At 28.8% G+C, this 24,193-nt stretch overlaps 1 protein-coding gene across 6 annotated transcripts in view; it reads right to left on the bottom strand.

The window, feature by feature from the left end:
- The window catches only part of LOC107444333 (probable ATP-dependent DNA helicase HFM1), a 63,362-nt gene that overhangs the window by 10,674 nt on the left and 28,495 nt on the right, over window positions 1–24,193 (bottom strand). For 5 of the 6 annotated variants that reach the window (XM_071178102.1, XM_043051261.2, XM_043051263.2 and 2 more), the window contains 11 exons: window positions 23,180–23,313; window positions 21,601–21,648; window positions 19,058–19,141; window positions 18,889–18,980; window positions 14,560–14,663; window positions 11,701–11,748; window positions 8,262–8,359; window positions 7,012–7,143; window positions 4,775–4,860; window positions 3,989–4,072; window positions 1,374–1,528 (listed from right to left, as the gene is read on the bottom strand). In XM_071178102.1, the coding sequence (XP_071034203.1) occupies window positions 1,374–1,528; window positions 3,989–4,072; window positions 4,775–4,860; window positions 7,012–7,143; window positions 8,262–8,359; window positions 11,701–11,748; window positions 14,560–14,663; window positions 18,889–18,980; window positions 19,058–19,141; window positions 21,601–21,648; window positions 23,180–23,313 (1,065 nt within the window). The remainder of the gene's footprint in view (window positions 1–1,373; window positions 1,529–3,988; window positions 4,073–4,774; window positions 4,861–7,011; window positions 7,144–8,261; window positions 8,360–11,700; window positions 11,749–14,559; window positions 14,664–18,888; window positions 18,981–19,057; window positions 19,142–21,600; window positions 21,649–23,179; window positions 23,314–24,193) is intronic. The other variant, XM_071178100.1, reaches the window with a different exon arrangement.

A 24,193-nucleotide genomic window follows, 5' to 3' on the forward strand; every position in this document is an offset into this window, starting at 1 on the left:
AAAATATTAAAAAAACAATAAAAAAATTACCAAGTATCAATTGTTTTTCGCATTGATATATCCTTGAATTAACAGATTTTATAGTTGTGTGCGAAATTTATTTTAGTTCTTTTTAAAAGTTCTCAAACTACGGCGAAATACGAAAAAAGTAAAATTAACATTGAGAGGTCCTAACTTTGGACAGCTCTCCATACCAAATCATTGAGACCATATTTCCCAGATAAACGACAATTTCGTTGTAAATAAAAGTAATTTTTTGACCATTTCTATTTGGTTTTTTAAATTTCGATGCTATTACGGCATGCTAATTTTGTATTTGATCTAGTATTAATTGTATGAAATTTTATTAATTTTGTATTATATCTCTTTTGAAGACGCGCAATTGATTCATGACGACTTTATCGTAAATCTAAGTCGTTTGCTGATCGTTTTTTAGCCATTTCGTTTCCCCCCCCTTAAATACTGATATTTTTAAGCAATAAGTAATCACTTTTTTGACGAACTCTATTTGCAACGATTCTATTGTAATTTCACACCGTTTTCACTAGTAGTTGTCATTTTTTGGTTATTTCCACATACTTTCAAAATGCTGATGTTTTTAAAACGATGTTATTACGAAACGCGAATTTCGAATTCGAGTTATCACGTTTAACCACATGGTTCGTAACAATTCCGTCATATGTGTATTATGTTTTAAAATTGTTTATTTTTTTTTTATTTTTAGTTATTTATCGTTTTTCGGCCATTTCAACGTTATTAATACTTTGTTATTTCGAAAAGCAAATTTCAAATTTGAGTTATCACTTCTGACAGTGCTTGAAAAAAAATATTTGTGACTTTAATTAAAGAATCGTGACTTATTCGTTAATTTGGTGATCCCTTTGAAATTCGAAACTTTCATGATTTTCATGACCGGTAGACACCCTGTTGCATCATGCCATGCTGGTTGAAATTGTTTTAGTGCCAAGTGTTATCGAATAAACCTGCTAAGTGTGGAGATACCACATTACGCAAAGAACTTCTCTTACTACTTACGCTTATAAGGTTGAAAAAAGTGGTTACTATTTTAAAAAGTGGTGACTAAGATTTATCATAAATTTTACAGTCTTTAATGCATTTTAGGAACTCAGTTGTAACACAATATTTAATTTTCAAATATTTTTGATCGATAGTAATTTGCTAAAACATTTTGATTCCCTGATATTTAACTACCAGTTTTAAATTTTTCTGAAAAGTATGTGTGAGTCAAACACGAGGCATTACAATTTCCTTGTTGTTTGGCTAGTTTTGGAGGGTATTGCATTTTGCTAAGAAAAAAAATTTAAAAAATGAGGCACTCTTTTGCATAATGTGAGCAGTGACTAAAAAGGTACCTGATTTTTTTGCACAAGAGAACATTTTGCAGGGCATCTCTAATCAATAAGTGACAAGTGAGGTAGTCAGATGCTTTCTTCTCCCGCATATCAGCAGAGTTTTTGAGGAAAACAGACACAGTGATGTTCACCCAATCATAATTTTCCACAGATGTCTGAATTAAAAAGAAGATTGAGACTATGAAACAGAATACATAAAAGAACTGCAAAACTCACATTAAATACTTTTAATAACATCACCAATGTTTGTGAAAAAAAAGGAAGGCTGATGAAATAACTAATAAAATTATGGCTGAAAATCAAGAAAAATATTCATACTCCAAGAATTTGAAAAATGTTGAGAGCCTGCAAAAATTATTCTTAACTAGTAAAAATGCAAGCCCCTCCTTAATTTTTATTCTTTATTCCTTCCAAATTTGAAATTCTGGTGAATACATTCCTGCATAAAAATCAAATACTTATACATTTGGAACACATGTGAACAAAAATATGAGATTTTGGAAAATAAATATTAAAATAATAAAACTCTGTAATGTTTTTACGATTAGATATGCATATTATTGGACAATTTGATGTTATGTCTAATAAGGGTTAATATAGCGGGGGTTTAAAATAAACATATTAATCAGGACGCATCTTCGAAAATTTTTTTTTAAAGGAAGATTCCGAAATTACGATATTAATTGAATACGCAAACATTAACAAAAAACTGTGGATAGAAACTAGAATTTTTAAAAATAAAAAACTGAATTAATACGCCACAGAAATTTTCAATTATAAATTTGAGTGATCACCTTTGGTTGAAATGAATTTCCCATCTTGCACCGACCACATTGCTGACGTAAAATGTTTTCAGTGGTAGACAGATTATGAGTTAGAATTCCCTCGGTGTTGGGTTAATCAAGAGAGGTTTTCTACTTCATATAATGCAAATGCGGGTTCATTCCATCAAAAAATCCTGAACGAAGGCTAGTTTTACCAAATGCTTAATCTAAGAGTTCCCTTTTCTTCTGGTTTGGGTTCCAAATTACCAGGCTAAGAAGTTAAATATTGATAGTCGTAAGCTCAGAGCTAGGTCAGCTATTCAACGCCAGTTATAGAATAAAATATTAATAGGATAATACAGCAAGTGAATTTTGAATTGCACATTTAAATGATAAATTTTTGACGGATGCGTTAAATTTTCATTGTGATTTCACATTGTTATTCAAACCACTTTTTCAGTGGTAAAACTCGTGGATTTCTACTTAATTTTTTAAAATCCCGATATTTTTAATACAAAACTATTACGACTTATGAATCTCCAATTAATCGCATAGATAGACGTTTTGAATTCCGATAGTGCTTGTTCGATTTTGAATAGATTTCATTGCTAATTCATGCTTTTTTTTTATTAATTACTGAGGCAGATTTCAACGTGATTTTTAAAATCCCGATACATTTAATCGGATATTATTACGCTGGTGAATTTCAAATCGCCCAATTTAATAATAAATTTTTGACACACACGTTCGAATTCTGCTGATTTTGTCGTGAATTTTGTTAGATAAATAAATACTGAAAGGGGTTTTCTCTGTTTGATAGTATTTTGATCGATTGTAACAAAGTTTAGATCTTTAGTTTTGTGAAACCTGGTGTGTTCTCATGCATTTAACTTATGTTGATGGTTAATTATGCACTTGCAAGAATGTTTTTCTCAATTTTAGGTTGTATGCTTGGTTGTTATAACTCTCAATTAGATATCAAGTGTACTCATCTTTACGTAAATTCGAGTGAGGATGTATCAACCTCAGGGTTTTGTTGATTCAAATAAGAAAAATAACGTTTGTCACTTAAAGAAAGATATTTATGAATAAAACAAAGTGGTCAAGAGTGGTTTTTTGAATTAGATAATACACTTGAAAATTTAAATTTCGTAAGATTAAAGTGGTGTAATTCTACATAGGTCTATAAAAATGTAATTCTTATAATTTTTTGTGTAGATATAATAATTTTTGCTAAAACTAAAAATGAAGTAGATACTGTTATTAAACTTTTAAATGATTTTGATTGAAAAAGTTTGGAAAAAACTTGCGAATTGTTAGGTGTTGAATTTGTCTTAAAGGATGTTTGAGATGTTTATACATCAAAAGAGTTACATATGAAAATCTCAGCTGCATAACGGCCTACGCAAAGCCAAGGCCTTCTACATTCATTCCAGTTTTCTTGAGCTTCCAAGCATGGTTGGGGGCTAAACCCCTAGAGTTTAGTCCCCAAGCTTGTAACTTATTTTAGTGACCCATTGAAGGGATTAAAGGCTGAGTCAACTTTGCCTGGTTGGAGAATAGAACCTGAGACCTGTAACATAGAGGTATAATATACAACCTTCAGCCAGGTCTATCGTAATATAACATATTTTTTTTAATAAATAAACATATTTAACATGTAATAGTTTAACATAATATTTTTTTATGGTTTGTTAAGAAATTCAGCTTGAAAATATTATAATGGAAATTCTAAGCTAAAATTTCAAATACAACTGCAAAAAAAAATAAATAAATAAATAAAAAACTGGCAAGGATTACCAGGGATCATACAACACCCTTATTAGAAAATAAGTTTAATCAGAAGCTTACTTGTTCAGCCTGAATTTCATACTGAGGAAGTTGCTTAATATTGTCAATTACATGATTTCCAAATGGAGGGTGTCTGTTCAAAATCTAAAAACATGAAACAAAATGAAATAATTCATATCATATCAAACTGAAATATCATTTAAGTTTTGTACATTATACTCAGATCTTTATGATTTTTAAAAATGACTGAATAACTAACTTTAGAAAACTATTTATAATTGATGATGCAAAAATATAGAATTTGTAGTTTCATATCAATTTCTCATGTTATAATAATTAACAGAGCTTATTATATGATGTCTTATTAGTTTTGACAAAACATTTTTTCCTCTGCATGTAATACATTACATGCAGATTACAAAAATTTATTTATAGCTCATACTCTGTATATACAAGCTAGGCAAAACTAATAATAAAAAATCGGCTCCTTTGGAGATATATGAATCACCTCAAGATTTTATTATCCAGTATAATAGTCTTACATAACAACTATATATAACATAACAATTTATGTCTTATAAAAAAGGAGCTTTTAGTTTTCTTTTTTAATAGCAAACATGTTACTGAATCTTATTTGTTTTCAAATGAAAATGGAAATAGTTACAAAAAGTAAATACCCACATTTTAATGTTCAAAAATAGTTAAGGACATATATAATATTCAGTTAATTTTCAGTATAATATTTTGATAAATAATGAAGGAATTGATTTCATTAAATTTAAAATAACTTATGTTTTTTATTAAAAAAAACTATTACAAAAATAAGAAGAAAAATGAGCTTCTCACCAATTCTATTTCTCTGGGATTTGTTCTTAGAATCCTTTCAAACGATGTAAGACCAGCATTTACTAGTAAAGTGGACAGAGTAACACCTGCAATGAACATATACATGAGTCCCCCCAATAAATAAAATAATAAAATAAAAAGCGTAAAGATGACACTCTTTCAAATATTTGGTAAGTGCTTTTTTTTAAAGACAGCAATATTAAAGTTAATCAATAAATGAAATTCCACGGTAATATATACCCCCAAACATTTAAATGTTATTCGAGTGTGCTGTGACCACTACAAATTTATGGCATTATACATTCGCAACAACAGTGAAGATTTCGAAAAAATTGATTCAAGTAAGTCAATGAGATTCCCTGACCTATAAAAATAATTCATTGATCCTAGTATTCTTTATAATAACATTTTCTCATTAACTTAAAAGGAATATATTTTAAGAGAATTTTTAATTGGATATTTAGATATGAAAATAAACTATGTTTGAGTATAAAATACTTAACCCTCTGAACAATATGATTATGTACAAAATTATACTGAATAATACCTGCTATACAATGTAGGATGTTTAACAGTCTTGAACTTATAAAAAAAAAGACTTAGGACAAAAAATTTTGAGAAAGGGTCTTATTTTAGAAAAGGGACCAATTTTTTAAAAGCTGTTTTTTCACAAAAAAATTTCTATATAGCACACTTGTCAATTTAAAGTCTCTCTGAAGAGGATTAATTTTGCCAGTATTAGTAAAATAAAAATTGAATTTAAGTTATAAACAGAAATATCTGTTTAAAAAATAACACTGTTTAAAAAATAACACTGTATAAAAGTTATCATGCACTTTTATAAATATTTATGCATCTACATGCAATGTTGGACAAAGTCCTTCTAAAATAACTTAGAAATCCAAGAAAGAAATAGGACAAGACACATTTTTATACAATGCCCCAAAAAAGGACCTTCCCGAATTACTTTTTATCTAATAATCGGATTTGGATCGCCTTCCAGACCAAACTATGGGGACCATATTTCCCAGATTGCAGCTATCTCCTATATTTTGGGGGCCAAAATTATGAGTACATCAAAAAAAAAAGACATGTTTACTCAGAGAATGTATGTTTTTTTGTCTGATTTCATAACTTAAAATATCATCTGCACTCATTAATTAGCATATTTGAGGTCACCCCACCCCCAAACTATTAAGAATGAGTCCTAAAACGTGACAATCTGATCATTAGATAAAAAGTTATTCAGAGTAGTTCTTTTTTTGGCATACTGTACAGTTAATGAAAGTAATACATGAAAACTGACCTGCAACTATTAGAGATATGTAAAAACTTGATAATTGATGCCAAAACCCATGTTTTTGTACTAAACTGATTCTGGCAGGGTATTATTATAATGAAGAACTTACTGGCTCAGTCATTTTTTGACCCATTGCTTTGAATCCTATTCCACAGGTATAATGAGCTTTGTATAAACTGCATGACTCAATGTCAATCACCAACTTCTCTTGTACATACAGAAAACTCTTGTTCATCAATCTAATGAATGTTTTATTAACATTTGGGCCCTCACAACCTATTATAAGTATATTTTTAAGATGAAGGTTAGCATTTGATGATGTTACTATGATTTGATTGCGCAAGACTTTGCCAGTTGCATTGCCTAAGAAAAAAAGCTTGAATGTGCTTTTGTACAATGTTGTCCTTCATGTTGGACCAATACTGAATTGCAGTGGAAACCAGTTATGCAAGAATTCACTCAATCAACACCAATCGCTCAAAACTAGAAAATGAGGAAAAATTGGTAAAAAAAATGAAAATAAAAAATTTGCATTTGTACATGCTAATTTGATAAAAAAAATTTCTTGCAAAAAGGGACTTGAGGGACCAAATATTAAAAAAGGAACTAAAATAAAGAAATGGTATATTATGGGACCAACTTTAAGCGAAATGATATTACTTTCGTGTTCAATAGCATGGCTATAAACAAACTTTTATATCAGGAAAGCAGACAGTTTAAAGTTCAGAGAAAAAGGCATTAACATTTAGGGGATAAATAAAACACTTGCGATTAAAACTGGATTTTAAGGTATGTTCATTAAGGGAAATACAATATGTTGAAAGGATTAATGGGGGTTTTTAATAATAAGAAATAATTTGGAAATAAATAAATTCAAAAATCCGTTGAATATAATTTAATAAAATACAATTTAAAAACATTATAGATTATTTGTTACCAATCTTATCTACTTGTCGGGACACATGCTTTGAATTCTCCCACAGTCTTGCTCTGAAACATTTGGCTAAAATAATCGCATTATACAAAACAGAAAAGGATTTCTTTTCGATTTCTAAATATTCAGATAGACCTGAAATAAATTACAAATCACAATTATTTTTCAAATGAATACTGTTATGTCTTCATAAAATTTTTTCATAACATTTTGAAAGTAGTATTTATTAATTTGAAAAGGATTGCATGTAGGTAAGAGAAATTACAAAATAGACCCATAAGAGGCTTTGCAAATTTTAAAAAACATTTATAGGATATATTTCATATAAAGACATTTTTTTAAAAAGCTTTCTTTTTATTCTGTGATGATTTTCAAGGAAAATATAACTGAAGAGCAATAGCATATCTTACTAAAGTTAATTAAAGTGCAATTCGCATAATATTTAATATGAAATACACATATCATGTCAATCAAAAGTCTAAATTGGCAAAATGATAAGGCAGGCAAGATAATACAAAAGAAATTCAGTTTTATTTGTGCTGGTAATAAAATAATGTAAAATAAATAAGGTTAAAAGTGGGATAGCTGTTTTGGTATTATGAGCAAGTATTATCAGGGGTCTGTCTATGTTTTTCTGAGAGGTACTTATTTTGTAAAAATTTAGACATAATTTGTGAAAATGAAAAATTATATTAAAAAATCAACACAAAAATATTGGTGAAAATAAGAATTTATCGTTTTTCCGAGACACAAAAGAAAAAGTATTTTGTGAAACTACCGTTTTTCCTAAAGTTGAATTTGTGAAGGTACCGCTACATGGTAGTAAATTTGGCTTGGGCAGACCCCTGATCATTATCAGATATTCTTGGCTTAAGCTTTTTACGTCATTTTCAATTTATAAGCAAAAGGAAATTCAATAAAACTTGATTGTGAAGAAAATAAGGCCCATCCATCTAAAAAAATTATTGTGGCATTCTGTAGTGAATAATATCATCGCTGATAATCTGAGTAGCAAAAAAAAAAATAATAATAAATAAATAAAAAAATAACGTTTGCATTTTACGCCTGTATAAATATGCAAATACACATACATAATTAAGTAAAACAAATAATGAAAAGAGTAATATTAGAGTTTTGATATTATGTAAGAATAGTTATTTTTAATTGATGTTAAAAAATAAGCAATGCATTACAAAATATTTCCATTTATCATAATTTAATTAAATACAAAAATAAAAATTAAAGCATTTTACATTGTGAGATTCTAGCGCCACTTCTGAAAATTTTTGCAATATCTTGATTGAAGATGGGTTCCGAAATAGGCAGGCATCCAAAAGAAGCTTGAATAAGACTATAATAGTAAGCATACATATTTTAGAATTTGACTTTTTGTGAAATCTGGAGCAACTTTTTTTCCCGGCGAAATTAAGTGTGACTTATGAGGTTTAGGGCTTCATTAAGCAAGGAGCTAGACACCAAAAAGGATATTTAAGCAAATTGCAAAGCCAATTGCATTAAATATTATGAGTATTTTAACAAAAGAAAAAAAATCAATGAGAATTTGTTTAATGTGGAGAAAAAATTAAATTTTAAAAGTGTTGTGTAAATAAATGGATATTAAAAAGACACTGCTAGATATATATTTGAAGGCATTTTAAGAGAAATACCACTACTTTTACTGTTAAAAGTAATCTTCACCTTCTGAATCATACACCATGTTGTGAATTTAAAACTAATGTTTTTACTAATCAATCGAAGAGTTCTTAAGAATGCTTACAAGATTCAAAAGTTAAAATGATATTTTTTCCCTCCTGCTTTAAGACCGATTTTATAAAAAGTAATAAAAACTCTGATTATTACTAAGAACATTCAGTTAATTAATAATAAAGAATATATAAATATATACATACATGTTTTTATAATTAAGTTTAACAATACAATAAGAAATTATATATCATTCATAATATCAAATAAAACAAAAATGTATTTCAACTATAAAAATGAAAACTTCTATTTTGAATAACTCTAATTATTAAAGTTTATTATCAACAAGACCATTTTATGTTCTTTTGGCACCATAGTTTTAATTACCACAGCACCATATTCATACATAATTAATACCACAATGCCAATTCACATAATTTGATCAATCGTAAAATTTTAGTACTAGTCAGATATACTTAATGATAATGCACAGATACTGATAAATGCTTACTGATAATGTTAGTTTTGCTTTTAAACATTACACATTTTTTAAAATTTTCTAGATGTTTGATGCGTTAAAATTAGACTTGAAAAATGCAGCCAATATGGGTTTGAAAAATAACTAAGTTTGAAATCAATTTTCATTAAGCTGAGATTTTCAGACAAAAGAAGTTAAGAATTTTTTTCTAGAAAAATAGAGCAATGCAATATTTTATATAAAAAATTTTTTAAAAAATTTCATTCCATGTGGAGTAAAATTTAAATGTTTACACAGGGTTCATGAAAAACAGTTGCCATCAGTGACTCATGAATTGAAAGTGTCGAGTAAATTTTTGGCTATTTTTTTGAAAATCGAAAAGTGATAGCTGATATGCGTCATTTGAGATTCATAAGTAGTAATTGTTTTGTATTAAAAATTATTTAGAAATCCTTGGGAATAACCACTGAAAAAGAAATTCAAAAAACAATGTGAATTCACGACATAATCTGTGATAATTGAACATGTGCATCAAAAAGTTATTATTCAAATACACTATTCGAAATTCACCTGTTTAATATTAGCCTGATTAAAAATATTGGGATATTAGAAAACCACAAAGAAATCTTTAATAACTATTGCTGAAAAATCACATGGATTTACAATAAAATGGGTCCAAAATCAAGTAGGTCACTAAAATAAGCGACTGGAAATTTCAGTGACGAAATTAATTTTGTATTAAAAATATGGAAAAATACATTATATTCAATTTTATTTCAGCAAAATAGTAAAAAGAAGAAACATTTGGTTTTATCCACAGCAATCGCGTTATTTTTGTGCAAGGCTTGTGATTTCGGAATTTTCCTCCTAAACTTTTCGGTTCCCAAGGACTCAAAAGTTTTGAAGAAGTTGCATCCAAAATTATAAATTTACATGAAAAACAGTTAGATTGATATTGCATCTAATTAATTATAAAATAATATACATATTTAGTAGTAAAAATATAAATTTGGAATAACATGTAGATTTTTAATATTTTAATAATTTTTTAAAAAAAGAATTCATTTTATATTATATTGTAATAAGTATTCCAAAAAATTTCAAATTTGGAAGTAAAGAAATGTGTAAGCTCTTAATATTTTCACTGACTACCAGAAACTTCTGCTGGCTGCTAACATTTTTTAAATTTTTGGAGTCAAGGGATGATTATGTCAACAAGCAAGTAGCAAATTACTAGTTACAGAAAAATGCAATATCAAAATTTGCTAGTAACGTCTGTTGGGCTGAGTTTTCACATTTAAACTCCATTATTTTTAATGCCAAGTTATTACAACATGTGAATTCCGCATCAGAGTTATTGCTTCTTAACGCTCTGCATTAAAGATGATTCCATCATTAATATTATTTTTCGATAGCTAGTTATTGTTTTTATGGAGATCTCCATGTGATTTTTAAATCTTTGATATTTTTAGTACAATAATATTGTGATATTGGGTGTTTGAATTAGTGCAATAACTTTTTAATGATTCTGTCATTATTCCCCGTCGTTTTCTCGGAAGTTATTTTTTGTGGTTAAGGGATTTTTATATGCTCATTCATATTCTAATATTTTTAATACAATGAATATAATTAATACTTGAATTTTGAATTAGAGTAATAGTTTTTTGATGTACTCGACTCCCGACGATTCTGACGCAAATCCTCCTCGTTTTTCAAGAGTTACTCACTGATTTTTTGGCCGTTTCAACATTGTTTTTTAAATTTTGATTTTTATATTTGATATTTTGAGACGTGACTTTCAAATTTTAGTAATTACTTTTTGATAGGCTTTATTCACGACCATTCAATCTTTTTATCTACGTCATTTTCCGACCATTTCCTCGACAAATCTGTCTAGTTTTCAGTTCTTTTTCACCTGGTTTTTCAAATAATGATATTTTTAATATGTTATTACAACACAGGAATTTCAAATTTGAGTAATCTATTTTTGACACACTCAATTAGCGACTATGCCGTCATAAATCAACGTCATTTTTAATCGTTTTCGTAGCAGTTCATAGTTGGTTGTTTCACTCCTTACCCGGCAAATTACCCATGGTTTTTAAAATCCTGATATTTTAAGTACTACTTTATTATTACCGACGTGTTCAGAATCCCGCATTTGAGCATTTAAACTTTTATACCAGTATAAGTATTTGATATTTACCATTCATTGATAGTTTTATAGCGATAAGTCATACAGCAATGATTATGTTGAATTTTCTGCATCACAAAATATATTGCGTAACAAAAATGAACTTTGATTTTTCTTGTATTTTTTAACACTAGCAAGCTTTTCTGATTTCGAGAAATGATATCTTGCTCTGCTTGGAGCGCAGTGTATACCATACTATAGAATCCATGATTTAACATAGTTATGGTGTTATCAATCAATAATCTTATCCTTTTGTAAATTTGCACACAATTTTTTTCACTTTAAGTAAAAAAACAAATGAATAAGATGTACCTACCAGTCGACTTTCATTGCCCTTGTTTTTATTTTACCCTGCAGAGGAAAGCTGGAATATACAAATATATAATATAAGAGTTTTGTGATATGCTAAAAAACTTTTAAAATACAGGAAGATTTTCAAAAAGATGCAACACAATTTTATAATGTGTCCTATTCTCCTATTGAATCAGAATTTATGAAGTCTCACCATATTTTAAGAACATAATATTCATAGCAATTTTTCAAGCAGGTCTAATTACAAAAAATCCCTTTCACGTCATCAGATATCAGAAAAATAAACTAATAGCATTAAGATAAAAACTTTAATTAAAAGCATTAAAAAATATTAGGTAATAAAATGAAATTGCCAACAATAAATCTGTTAAACAAGTCATTTATTAAATATATTCAGTTTAATTTCCACATCAAAACTTTTAAAATAAATTATAACTAGAGAAATAATCTATAATATGTTTATTTTTGTTCAATTATTATACATAGCTTTGTCATAAAAATTTTATTTTATTTATTATTTTGTACCTAAACTTATTTATTAAATATTGAGATAAAGTAACTTTGTGGAGAACTTATTGATGGATCTAGCATTTATGTTACATGGAAGAAAAAAAACCCTCGAAAATCTCCCATGGTTAGCTCAAAGGCAAGGGGATTCTAACCAATGATCTGTCTATCTATGGTTTGCCAGAACTATAGTCTGGAAGTCGAATTTGATTCAATTAGATTTGAACTTGGGTTTTCTCACCAGGAGGTGAGTGCTATATTCCATGAGTCATCGAAGTTAATACAATGATATTTAATTTTATTTTATAACTGTCGTTGAACAGCCCACCCATTTTTTGGGTTTAAAACTACTTTATGTTCAACTCCATAGTCTAGTAATTTTGAACCTAATCCAGAGGACAAGGGAACTCCTGGATCAAATATTGTGAGATTTTTGCCTTTGTGGAGGACTTTTTTGATGGAACTAATCCGCATTTCAGTAGATAGAGCTCCTGGATCAAATATTGTGAGATTTTTGCCCTTGTGGAGGACTTTTTTGATGGAACTAATCCGCATTTCAGTAGATAGAGCTCCTGGATCAAATATTGTGAAATTTTTGCCTTTGTGGAGGACTTTTTTGATGGAACTAACCTGCATTTCAGTAGATAGAGCTCCTGGATCAAATATTGTGAGATTTTTGCCTTTGTGGAGGACTTTTTTGATGGGACTAATCCACATTTCAGTAGATAGAGCTCCTGGATCAAATATTGTGAGATTTTTGCCTTTGTGGAGGACTTTTTTGATGGAACTAATCTGCATTTCAGTAGATAGAGCAAAAGATCATGAGAATCTCCCACGGTGAGCCTGAGGGCAAAAGGAAAACCCATGACCCCTCTACGACTGAGGATATTTCACGTCAGCACTGCGGCCGGTGCAAGCCGGATGCGGATTTGAATTGACCAGTCATTGCTGGGATTCGAACCCAGTTCACCTCATTGGAAAGGGAACGTTCTAACCCCTAATCCATCGCAGCTCATACAATTACGTTTTTATAACCGTCGTTGAACAGTCAACCTACATTTGAGTTTACGGCTACCAATGTTCAATTCTGTAGCCTTGTAATTTTGAACCTAATCCAGAAGACAAGGAAACTCTTGGATCAGTACCCCCAGACGTATTGATTTGTTATGGGAACGTGGATGACTTTGTGACCGTGACAGATTTAACGTGCACCAGTCACCATTTAATACACAAGGTTTCTTCGGTCGGCTGGCTCCCGTCCTCTTGCACACAAGTCCAATGTCCTACCGACCAGGCTATTGCGGCCCTTTACAATGATGTTTAATTTTATAACCGTTGTAGGACAGTCGACCCAATTTTGGGTTTACAATTACTAATGCTCAACTCTGTAGTCTTGTCATTTTTGAACCAATCCAGAACACAAGGAAACTCCTGGATCAGTACCCCCAGAGGTATGATTTGTTATGGGAACACGGAGGACTTTGTGACTTGACAGATTTAGCATGTATCAGTTTGCTGGAGAGTCTACAGCAGGCTGGGATCAAACACACAGCCTCTTGGACATCGGGCCAGTGCCCTACCAACCAGACTATCCCAGCCCCCATACAATGTTTTATTTTATTCTATAACCGTCATTGAACAGCCGACCCAATTTAATGGGTTTACGACTACTAATGTTCAACTCTGTAGCCTTGTAATTTTGAACCCAATCCAGAAGACAAGGGAACTCCTAGATCAAGTATTGGGAGAAATTTACCTTCGTGGAAGACTTCTTGATGGAGTTAATCCGGATTTGCGTTACATGGATACAATGATGACGATACAATGATGACGATTCAGCGCTGCACCCTCTTTCAGAATATGCACTTGAAATGTTTCTTTTTCCAAAGGAGAAATTACATTTCTGAATTACGCCCATTCTTCTTCCTAAACTATAATTGGACCAAGTCTGTTTGAGTTGTTGTCTGATCCTGGTATTTTACACGAGACTGGTCCAAGTGTGTTCACAACATTCTATCAGTTAAGTTATTAAATGATTACTTATAACTCAAGTAAAACACTCATAAAAATACAATTCTACACACATTTAGTTTTGCTATAAAAGTGTAATATTATTTCAATTTTAAATAGGAAAAGTGTGCAAGGAATTATGAGATGCCAGGCTTTATGAGGGACCTGACAAGTGGCTATTAAAAGTAAATTTAAATACAACAAAGAGGTGATATGAGAAATTTATACCCAAGGCATTTATTAATTGAAAAATTCTAGTTACGTTTTTTAAAAGCCATTTTAATTTTTCTTGCTATAACCAGGAAGAAATAAATAAAAGAGAAAGAAAATTGCAAATTATTTTTACCGAATAGCAAGAGTTTTACTTTTGTTCAAATCATTTAACAATTTCTTTTCACTCACTCGAAGCTGAACGTCTTCAAATTCTTTACTTGCAGAAATTAAATTCAGCTGAAAAATAGTCGCCTATTCAATTAATTAAGCTTAAAAAAATAGTTAAAAACACTATTTGTTGAGTATTTACAGTTGTCTTTTAAGCAAAATACAAAATGTACAGTTGTTATTAATGACAAATAATTCCTCTAGAGAAAGTAAATAAGAGCATAAAATAACATAAGGAAAGGATTAAGAATAAATAGGATAATATAAATATGATAGAATAAATAAATATTCCCGTATCTACTGCGCATATCAGAGGCTCTCATTTAATAAAGTTTAAAAAATTTTTTTTCGTTAAATGAGAGCTTACTTTCTTACTCCGTCATACTTTAAATGTTATGTATCATACTTTAAATGTAATGTTAATCATACTTTATGTTACTTTAAATGTTGTGTATCATACTTTAAATGTAATGTTAATCATACTTTATGTTACTTTAAATGTTGCTGAAACTTTCACTAAAATCCATTTGAAATGATTTTACATCACTCCAAACAAAGAACTTAATACATCTTAAAATTTCCACAATTAGTTTCTAACTTAGTGCCTTTTTATACACTAACAGATTTTAAGAAAAACATTGCAAAGTATATTTTTAAATTTGAAAAATAAAAATTATTTTCCTTTGCACATAAAAAGAGTTATATAATAAGCCCTTCCCTTCATGTCAGCATGCAAATGAAAATACATGACATAAAAGTACTCAAATTTGATCATAAATCCTTAAAAAAGTATTTCTTCCTTATTTTCCCTAAAAACCACAGATGTATTATGCAGTTGAAAAACTCATTTTTGCTACCAAATTTTCTGAGAGAGTTCTGTACCAGATTTGAAAAGAAAAAAATATACCTTAACTTACTGCCTCAATAAGGTGAAAGCACACATTAGTTTTATCATAAGTTTTATAATAAAAAACTGGGATAAAGAAAAAAAGTCATTAAATTTTTAAAAAAAAATTTTATGATGAAGAAGGAAAAGCCAAGGGGTGCCATTTTAAGTGGTGCTGGAATATATCAGGTGAGGTTGGAGTTTGTATTCGTATAGTGGGCCAGTTGAAGATAGTAATGAAAACAGAAGATGATGAATATAATACTTGAACTGGATCAGAATTAATAAAAAAAAGCTTTTATTTAGTAGTATATTTGCAGAGCTCGAGGTATCAATATATGNACTGATTAAATTTTTTTACAAACAAAGTTAATTTTAAGACAAACTTTTTCACATCACTCTTATTGATTTACTTACTTAAAAAAAATAATAAATAAATAAAGAACTGGAAACCGCTAATTTTTGTGTATTGGTTTGTTATTAAATACAATTTGGATTTGACCAGATATGTTCATCCAAATGTTGGGCTCCACCAATGTCCTTTAAATAAAAATTAGGGTTTTAATTCAATTGGTGTAAGTTGAGTTTTTAAGAAATTTTTTTTTTTAGTTAAATACAATAGATAATCTCACAGCACATTGCCAAATGGCAGAATCATCTGCTGTAGCCTAAATTTTTTTGACATTTAATAACTTGGATGTCCTGAATTTTCCATGTAAATTGTTAATAATTTATTTTCAATATAATTTTTATGTTTGCTATATAATGTAAATTATAACTTCATATATATACTTGTGGCCATTTGTATCAGTTTTCTTTCTTAGCTTTTTTTATCCAGTCACCTCCTTTTTGAGAAGATTCGAGGTATAAGACTTTCTGAATCTTTGTTATTGTAAACCATAGTATTTAACGAACATAAAGATATTCTACTTCATAAAGAAAAATGAAAACCATTTTTAATTGCTTAGACACTGATTAGTAAGTGATACATTTTTCATATTACTTATATTCAAAATACAGATTTCTTTTTTAAATATAGATAATATTTCTTACATGTTAACAGTTATCTTTAAACTTTTAAGTCTTTCAGGTCAAAACAAAATTGTACAGAAGTTTGACTCCTGAACACTTTCTTGATGAAATTACAATTAATGATTATTAATTTTTTTTGTTGGTGAGTCACCTTTTTAAAGTCTAGAAAATGGAGGTTAAAGTAAGGAAAACATATCTAAAAATTTCCCTCATGAAATAGTATATTTACCTTTATTAGAAGCATCAGATTGAGCTACTTATTTCAATATAATTAAATCTCAATTGAATTCATACGTTAGTTTTAATTTTTGCTGTTAACTGAAAAGAAAGATGCCGAAGTGGAGATGGCTTAGGCAAATAATTTTGCTGCCATTATATTACCACATAATATGCTCATAACTTTGAATTGTGAAATAAGGGAGCATTATATACGTGTAATAAGATGCAGTCGGAACGAGCAGGGAAACAGACACAGGATTTTAATAAAATCAGATGTATTTTATTTAGATCATTTTCTTATGTAAGACCAGCGAAAAGTGATGCTTACTCTATCAGCGAACAGTCTTTCTGGTAGGGAAAATCCAAAAATGTCTATTTAGGGAAAAGATGGAAATCTCAGAAATTACTATTGGTTAATTAAGTAGATCACGCAATTCCCACAAAGCTTAAAAGGAAAAATATCTTTATTTAAATTTATGCATAATTGGGCTAAAAATAGATTTAGAAACAGGATGTGGTTTTTTAAAAGTATGATAAAGTGCTTCGATTTGAAGAATTAAGTAGTAATAAATTAGGAGTTGCTTTATAATGAAGAAACTAACAAAAAAATATTAATTGAAGCTTTTCATGTTACATACATACATCGAAGGTGGTAGTGAAATATTAATTGGTTCTATTATTTTATTCTAAATTAATTATTGTAGTGTTTGGTTCTACTTTGTTGAAACTGAAATTATACGCAAAGCAGGGTTTACAGCTCCCTAGAACAAAACTTATTGGTGGCCTCATCCTCGAAGAATAATAAGTTTTATTTATTATAATACTTTGTAAAATGTTTGAAGACCTTTTATACAAAATTTTATACACTTATGAAGGAATTCTAGGCAATTAAAAAATAAATAAAAAACGCTTCATTTTTTATAAAGAGCTTGACTTGGCCATAAGCAGTTTTGGGTCCAGTGGCAATTTTCTCTGCCCTCCCTTTCTGAGTAGGTCTTTATTATTTTCTTCATACATGAAAGCAGAATTATAACATTGAAACAAAAGTTTTAAATCATGTTTCTATCTTTGATCTATCTAACAAATAGCAAAACATCTCTCTTTATCTAAAAATGTTTTTCCATTTGAAACTTATTGTTTATACAGCCCTTATTATACATAATTACATAGATTTAATTTATTGACAGTTTTCTAAGAATTTTTACTTTTACTAATATAAAAACAAGTGAAACTTTAGGATTCCTCAATAAAAAAAATGCATAGATTAATATGGTATAAAACAAATTCACACATCATAATTAAAACTTTTTTCATCCACTAATAAATTAAATAAAAAAAATTATTATTAAAAATTGCATGAATTATCTTTGGGTAAATGAGTTTCATAAGTGAGTGAAATTTTTTTAGAATGTGCCTTCAGTTTTAAAAATATAACTAATAATGCAAAAAGTTAACCAACATCCAGGAGATCAAAATTTCATCTGCTCCCCTGACTCAATTCTTAAGATCATTATTTCAAGATTGGGGCTACCCTCAAATTTTTGAGAGTCAGAAATCCAAATGTATGTAAAAAAATATGTTTATTTAGAGAAAGTTTGCTTTTATGTCTGATTTCATAACTTAATTGATAGTTGGCACTGATTAATTAGCATATTTGAGGTCACCCCCTTGAAATATTAAAAATGACACTTAGAACTTGAAAATCTAATTATTAGAACAAAAGTCATTTAGGGTTATATATATATTTTTACACATTGTACACTAATACATAAAATAAATTTTGCATTATTAAGTCAATTTAAGTATGTTCAGAAGTTAATTTATAGGATAACTCAATCAACATATAACATAGTATTTACAACAATAAGTTATAAGGTAGTACTTGCACACTCGTGTTGTAGAGACTGCATATTACAATGCTCATTTTTCTTTTTGGAAGAGGGCAGTAGGTTTCTTTGTTAAAACCTTAAATGTATTTTAAAAATAATAATGTAAACTAATTAGTATTCTCTAACCCATAGATCCTTGTTGAAAAAAAGCATAACCACAATATTTAAATCGATATATAACATATGTGGGTGGCTTATTCTTGTCTTAAAATATGTAAATCAGAAGAAATGTGTTCATCCCCCCCCCCAAAAAAGGGAAAACAAATACCAGATCAGGTAAGTTTTCTTTTCCAGAGAGAGAGCAAAATAATTTCATCGTCTCAAAAGAGAGATAATATCTTGCCATTAAACGACCAGCATCTGCAATTTAAAGAAAATCTAATCTATCATATCTCATACATTACGTGGTATAGAATGAAGTAAAAAAATTAACTTACCAGTTGGTTCAACATTAAAGCTGTCATTGTCCATGAAAATTAATTTATACTTTCTTAATCCATTCAACTCAATCAGGCACATATCTGTGAGGGGAAAAATTTTGATTTTATAAACTCAGATTTCAAAATGGCTCTACAAGTTTAATTAACCATAATGAGAAACAGTCAGCAAAAATATAAGAAACAGATTTCTTAGGCATAAGAAAACAATATTTTATCCTTAAACTAAAGTTAGTTTTCGAACGCTGCAACATAAATTAAGTAAAAAGGAATTCAGGTTCTGTGAAAAGATAGCATACTCTTTAATGTGACAGCTGCAGTAAGTTGGAGATGAATACTGCATCACAAAAAATATGGTTGATGAACATACATTATGTTGTTTGAGAAACAAACTAGCTCAATATGACAATGAACACAAGAACAGAAAATGGTGACTGTCTATTGAAATTGATACTATTCATTTTCAGCTTAAAATGGAACTGCAGAGGCATCAACAATAAGATCAAAATAGATACAGATGATATTCCGGCTCTGTTTTGTTTGCAGTTTGTAATCAGTTTATTTTTTTCTGGTCACTTTTTGGATTTCGATGGTGCATCATACTAAATTAGGACTTAGTAAATTATATTGATTAGATACATACCAAATTAATTACGACACAGATTTAGTTAGTTATTAAGATTGACTGTTAGAGTTTAAAATGGAAAAGAATAATTTTTTTTAGGCATTATGACATTTGTACACTTCTAATAATGCACACAAAGTAGATAGCAAAAAATAAATTTTTAATTAAAAATTTTTTGTTCATCACAACTGATTCATGCCAGTGGTACTGCTATTCATGAAATAAAAAAACAAAAACAAATTTACTGAGGCAAAACAATAAAACAAGTAAAATAATAAAAACTTTTTTCTACATTTTTTGTTTAAAGGATTTATAGCATTATTCAAATAATGAATTTTTTTTAAAAAAAGAAAAGGGAAGTTGTTTTGAGATCATATAGGTTCAAGAATATCAGAATTTAAGTTACTAATGCTTTTGTACTGAATGAATAGATAATGTAAGCAATAGCAAGTTAAGAATTGACATTAATATTAATTTGTTTTAACAGCTGAAATGATTTATCTTAGTATCTAAATACTAAGAGCATTTTTTTAGAGTAATTACAAATCGTGTTTTAAACTTGCATATTTGCTTCTAAAGGATGCACAATACCTCCTTTATAATATTTTGCCAACGTTCAACAATTTAAAAGTACTGTCTTGTGTCATAGATTCAAATACAGTAATTTTAGGTAGATAAACTGCAGCCTATCAGCATTTAAAAATTATTATGATTTGCGTCCTATACAGTGATTTTATTTTTTGGGCGATTTGTGATTTAATTTTTTTGTGTTCTGGATTAAAAAGTAGGCAAAGCAAAGAAAGAAAGCCAGAGTGTAAATTCAAGTTTACACTTGTGAGAGATTGTTCTAGGAGTGGATGAGGGGCTGATAGAGAGAACTCTTATCTAGTCACTCTTATTGCTGAAGTCATTAGTGTTGCATGATCGGCATTGGACATTTCACTCCGTTCACCTGCAGCCAATTAACAGTTTCAATTTTCTTTTTACACCATAAGATTAATTCTTTTGAAGTTTCACATGAGATTTTAGGTTTGTGAGTTTTATATTCGAATGTTTTTGAGTTCTGGATCAGCCTTTTGTTTGAGATACGCCAATGCCAAAAATTTGCTTTGATTTTTTGTGCTTAACTATCATTACTGAAAATGGAAGAGCAGCGTGTGGCGGTGCGGCCTACACAATCATAAGCAAAAATTTCAGCAACATTTTCCGTGGGGGGTTTCTATCAGATATTACTGCACATTAGGAAAATTGCATGGACTTTTTAATTTTGCTGAAAATATGTCTATTTTTTAATTAAAGATTTTAGCAACATTCAATTTAGTATATTTACCCTGCTAAAATAAATATTTACTTGATTTACTATTTTTCATGGTTACAACTATATATATATACATTTTTTCCCAATGCATACCTGGAGAGTGACCTTTCATCATACAGGCATCTGAAGGGCAGAATTGTTGGCCAGTCTTTCAGGGGCACCATATTAGGTAGGCCAACGTTGCTTCCACTCTAAGGACAGATAGCACAGAGAATGAAAGAAAATCTATGTACCCGGGATTTGAATCCAGAACCTTTCTGATGCAAGGCCAGTTCCCTGACTCCTACACAGGCCGGTCAGCAGACAGAATTTTCAATTTTCATTAATTGACTTTCTTAAAATTGTTAGTACTAATATTTTTTCACAAAACATCTTGACTTTTAAGAATTAGCACTCAAACTTAAACAAAAATTGCAACAACAAATTATAATTGCAACAACAAATTATAACAGCCTAAATGATTTGCACAATTTAATTTTTAATTGCACAGGAAAAGCAGTCCTTTGAGGCCTCATAATTTCGTGATTTCCCAGAAGTTAGTGACATTTTAATTTTTTAAAAAGAGAAAAATGAAAAATTCAATACTAATTTAATGCAAACCTAGTAACTTTTTTTCAATTTTTTCTTTTGATAACTCCATATTCATACCTGAAATGACATGAAATTAAATAAACTGAAATTTGAAAATAAAATAAATGCATAATAATTTCTACAATTCTTAAAATTTTTTTTCACATCAAATGCTTCAAAGCAACTAAAACAGACGTAAAAGTTGAGTGTAAGGGAATATGTCTTAGAAAATTGTTTTATTCATGTTGTTCTCATATAAATAATAGTTTAAAAACTTAATTTTACTCATTTACCTGAAATTATTGAGTTTGTGTTTAATTAATAAAATATGAGAATTTAACTGATAAAATAAAGAGAAATGACAGAAATGCTTTGTGGATAATGTTTATAAATATTTAGGAAAATTAAAAAAAAAAAAAAAAAAAAAAAAAACNAACAAAAAAAAAAAAAAAAAAAAAAAAAAAAAAAAAAAAAAACACCCACAAAAATTTTTGAAAACCAAAAAAGGGAAGATGTAATTTGATTTCGTGGTGAAAAAGACTGGTTTGGCCATGAAATAAAAAATTATTTTTACAAAACCCCTGATTTGTTTTTGATAATTAGATATTGTTATCAACATTTATGATTTTTTGTGTAAAAATTTACTAATAAGAATGAGATTGATAATAATATTACTTATTGTTGAAATACTTGCATAAGAGACATAAACTGTTGCCGTAAGAAATTAGAAACCTTATATGATAAAATAGTTGGGAGTAATTGATCGAAACTTAAAATTCATGCTAATATCTAGATAACCAAATTAAGAATCATCTTGATAAAACTTCAGTATCGAACAATAAAATTTTTCTAACTTTATTATATGCATGGGTAAGTTTTTCCCTTTTTATCATGATTATTAGTTTAAGATGAGAACAACATAACTAACATAAAAGAACTCAGAAAAACTTACAATATTCTTACTGAAAAATTACAGAATTTAACCAAAACATATCAGTTACTCAATATTTTACCAACTTGTAAACTACTACTACGCCTACAACCTACAACATTTTAAAAATCTGTATGATTGTAACAGAAACTACGTGATTAGTTTGAGAACGAATTTTATTCATGGCCAGGCCTAAAAGAATCCCCTATATACCTCACTCAACTCCATCTAAAATTTTAAATGGAAATAACTTAACTTTTTTTTTAAAAAATTCTTTAAGAATTTTTGTATTTAACATACAAGATATTCTATCCCCCCACTACACACCCACTCATTTTGTTTTTCATTTATCTCTTTTCACAACGTCCAAATTTTTAGTCTAAAAATTTAAATTTCATAAACGCTTCTGGTTGCGCTCTTTATAATCTCTTTGATGATTTTTTTTTGACGTTCAGAAAACAAAATTAAACTCTGCATTTGCTTATAACCTAAATGAGGAACTCTATTTTTACTGTATTTGTTTGTACCCTAAAGTAAATAGAAAATTTACATCCTAAATGTGACAAGATATTTAGTTAAAATTTTGTCTCAACATTTTGCGAGACTAGCTAGACATGTTCGGAATGCTAGGCTTACTCCTGTACTAATTCTATTTATTTGTGTGCAAATAAAACCTACCATAATATTTAGGGTTCTTAAAAACTCTCTGATACAGATAGGTGGCTCTTAACCATTCCATGGCTATAGAAACATCTGTTATAGTTCCAAGGACAATTTCTGCATTTAAGTGTTCAACAATGTGTTTATGTAAACTGTAAAAAATACAAATTATTAGATATTAATTAAATATTTAATAATTAAAATTAGTAGATAAGTAGATTATTGAAATTATTAGATATCTCACATGTGGCTAGTATTAAATTCCATAAAAAAATTATTATACTCATCAAAAGTTTCACAGAGATGTACCCCATTAAAATGGTCATAGCATACAAGAAATCTTTTGCTTCAATAATGTGGCATTTAGTTTTTAAACTTAAATTGAAACTATATAGCATGTTGGTAAAACTTTCAGATGAATAGATACATAAAAAAGTCAAACTTTTAATTAAAGATCTGGAAAAATATATTGATCGACTCTCACAAACTATGACATGCCGAATATCTTTAACATTAAATATAGACATAGATTTTTCTTTAGTTTTCAGAAAATTTAAAAATAATCCATCTAGAAATGCACAGAATATTTCGCCAACAATTTTATAAATAGTAATTTTAGTAATGACATTCTCCAGTGGTGCTCAATCTATGGCCCATGACAGCATCTGAAGATGATAAAAAAATTATTATAACTTTAAAAAAAAAAAAGAATAAAAATTGGAAATTTTAAATCACTCATTTGAATTATCTCTTTCTGACAAGCTTGATTTATGCAGATTCTATTGTAAATATGAGTGGCTTTTCAATCTTTTTATCAATGGTTACCATGAGTTTCCATGTTTTTATTAAGACACATAAATTTCAACTTGAGCATTTAAATAATCACTTTTTGAAATGCTTTATTTGTGCACATTTTATTGTAAACCCAAATGACTTTTCAGCTTTTTTTTTTGGCTGCTATGCATTTCTTCATGGTATTGAAAATACAAATGTTTTTAAACAGTGTTATTATGACATTCAGATTTTGATTTG

This window comes from Parasteatoda tepidariorum, chromosome 1 (genome assembly GCF_043381705.1).
Source record: "Parasteatoda tepidariorum isolate YZ-2023 chromosome 1, CAS_Ptep_4.0, whole genome shotgun sequence".
In the NCBI taxonomy this organism is placed as follows: Eukaryota; Metazoa; Arthropoda; class Arachnida; order Araneae; family Theridiidae; genus Parasteatoda; species Parasteatoda tepidariorum.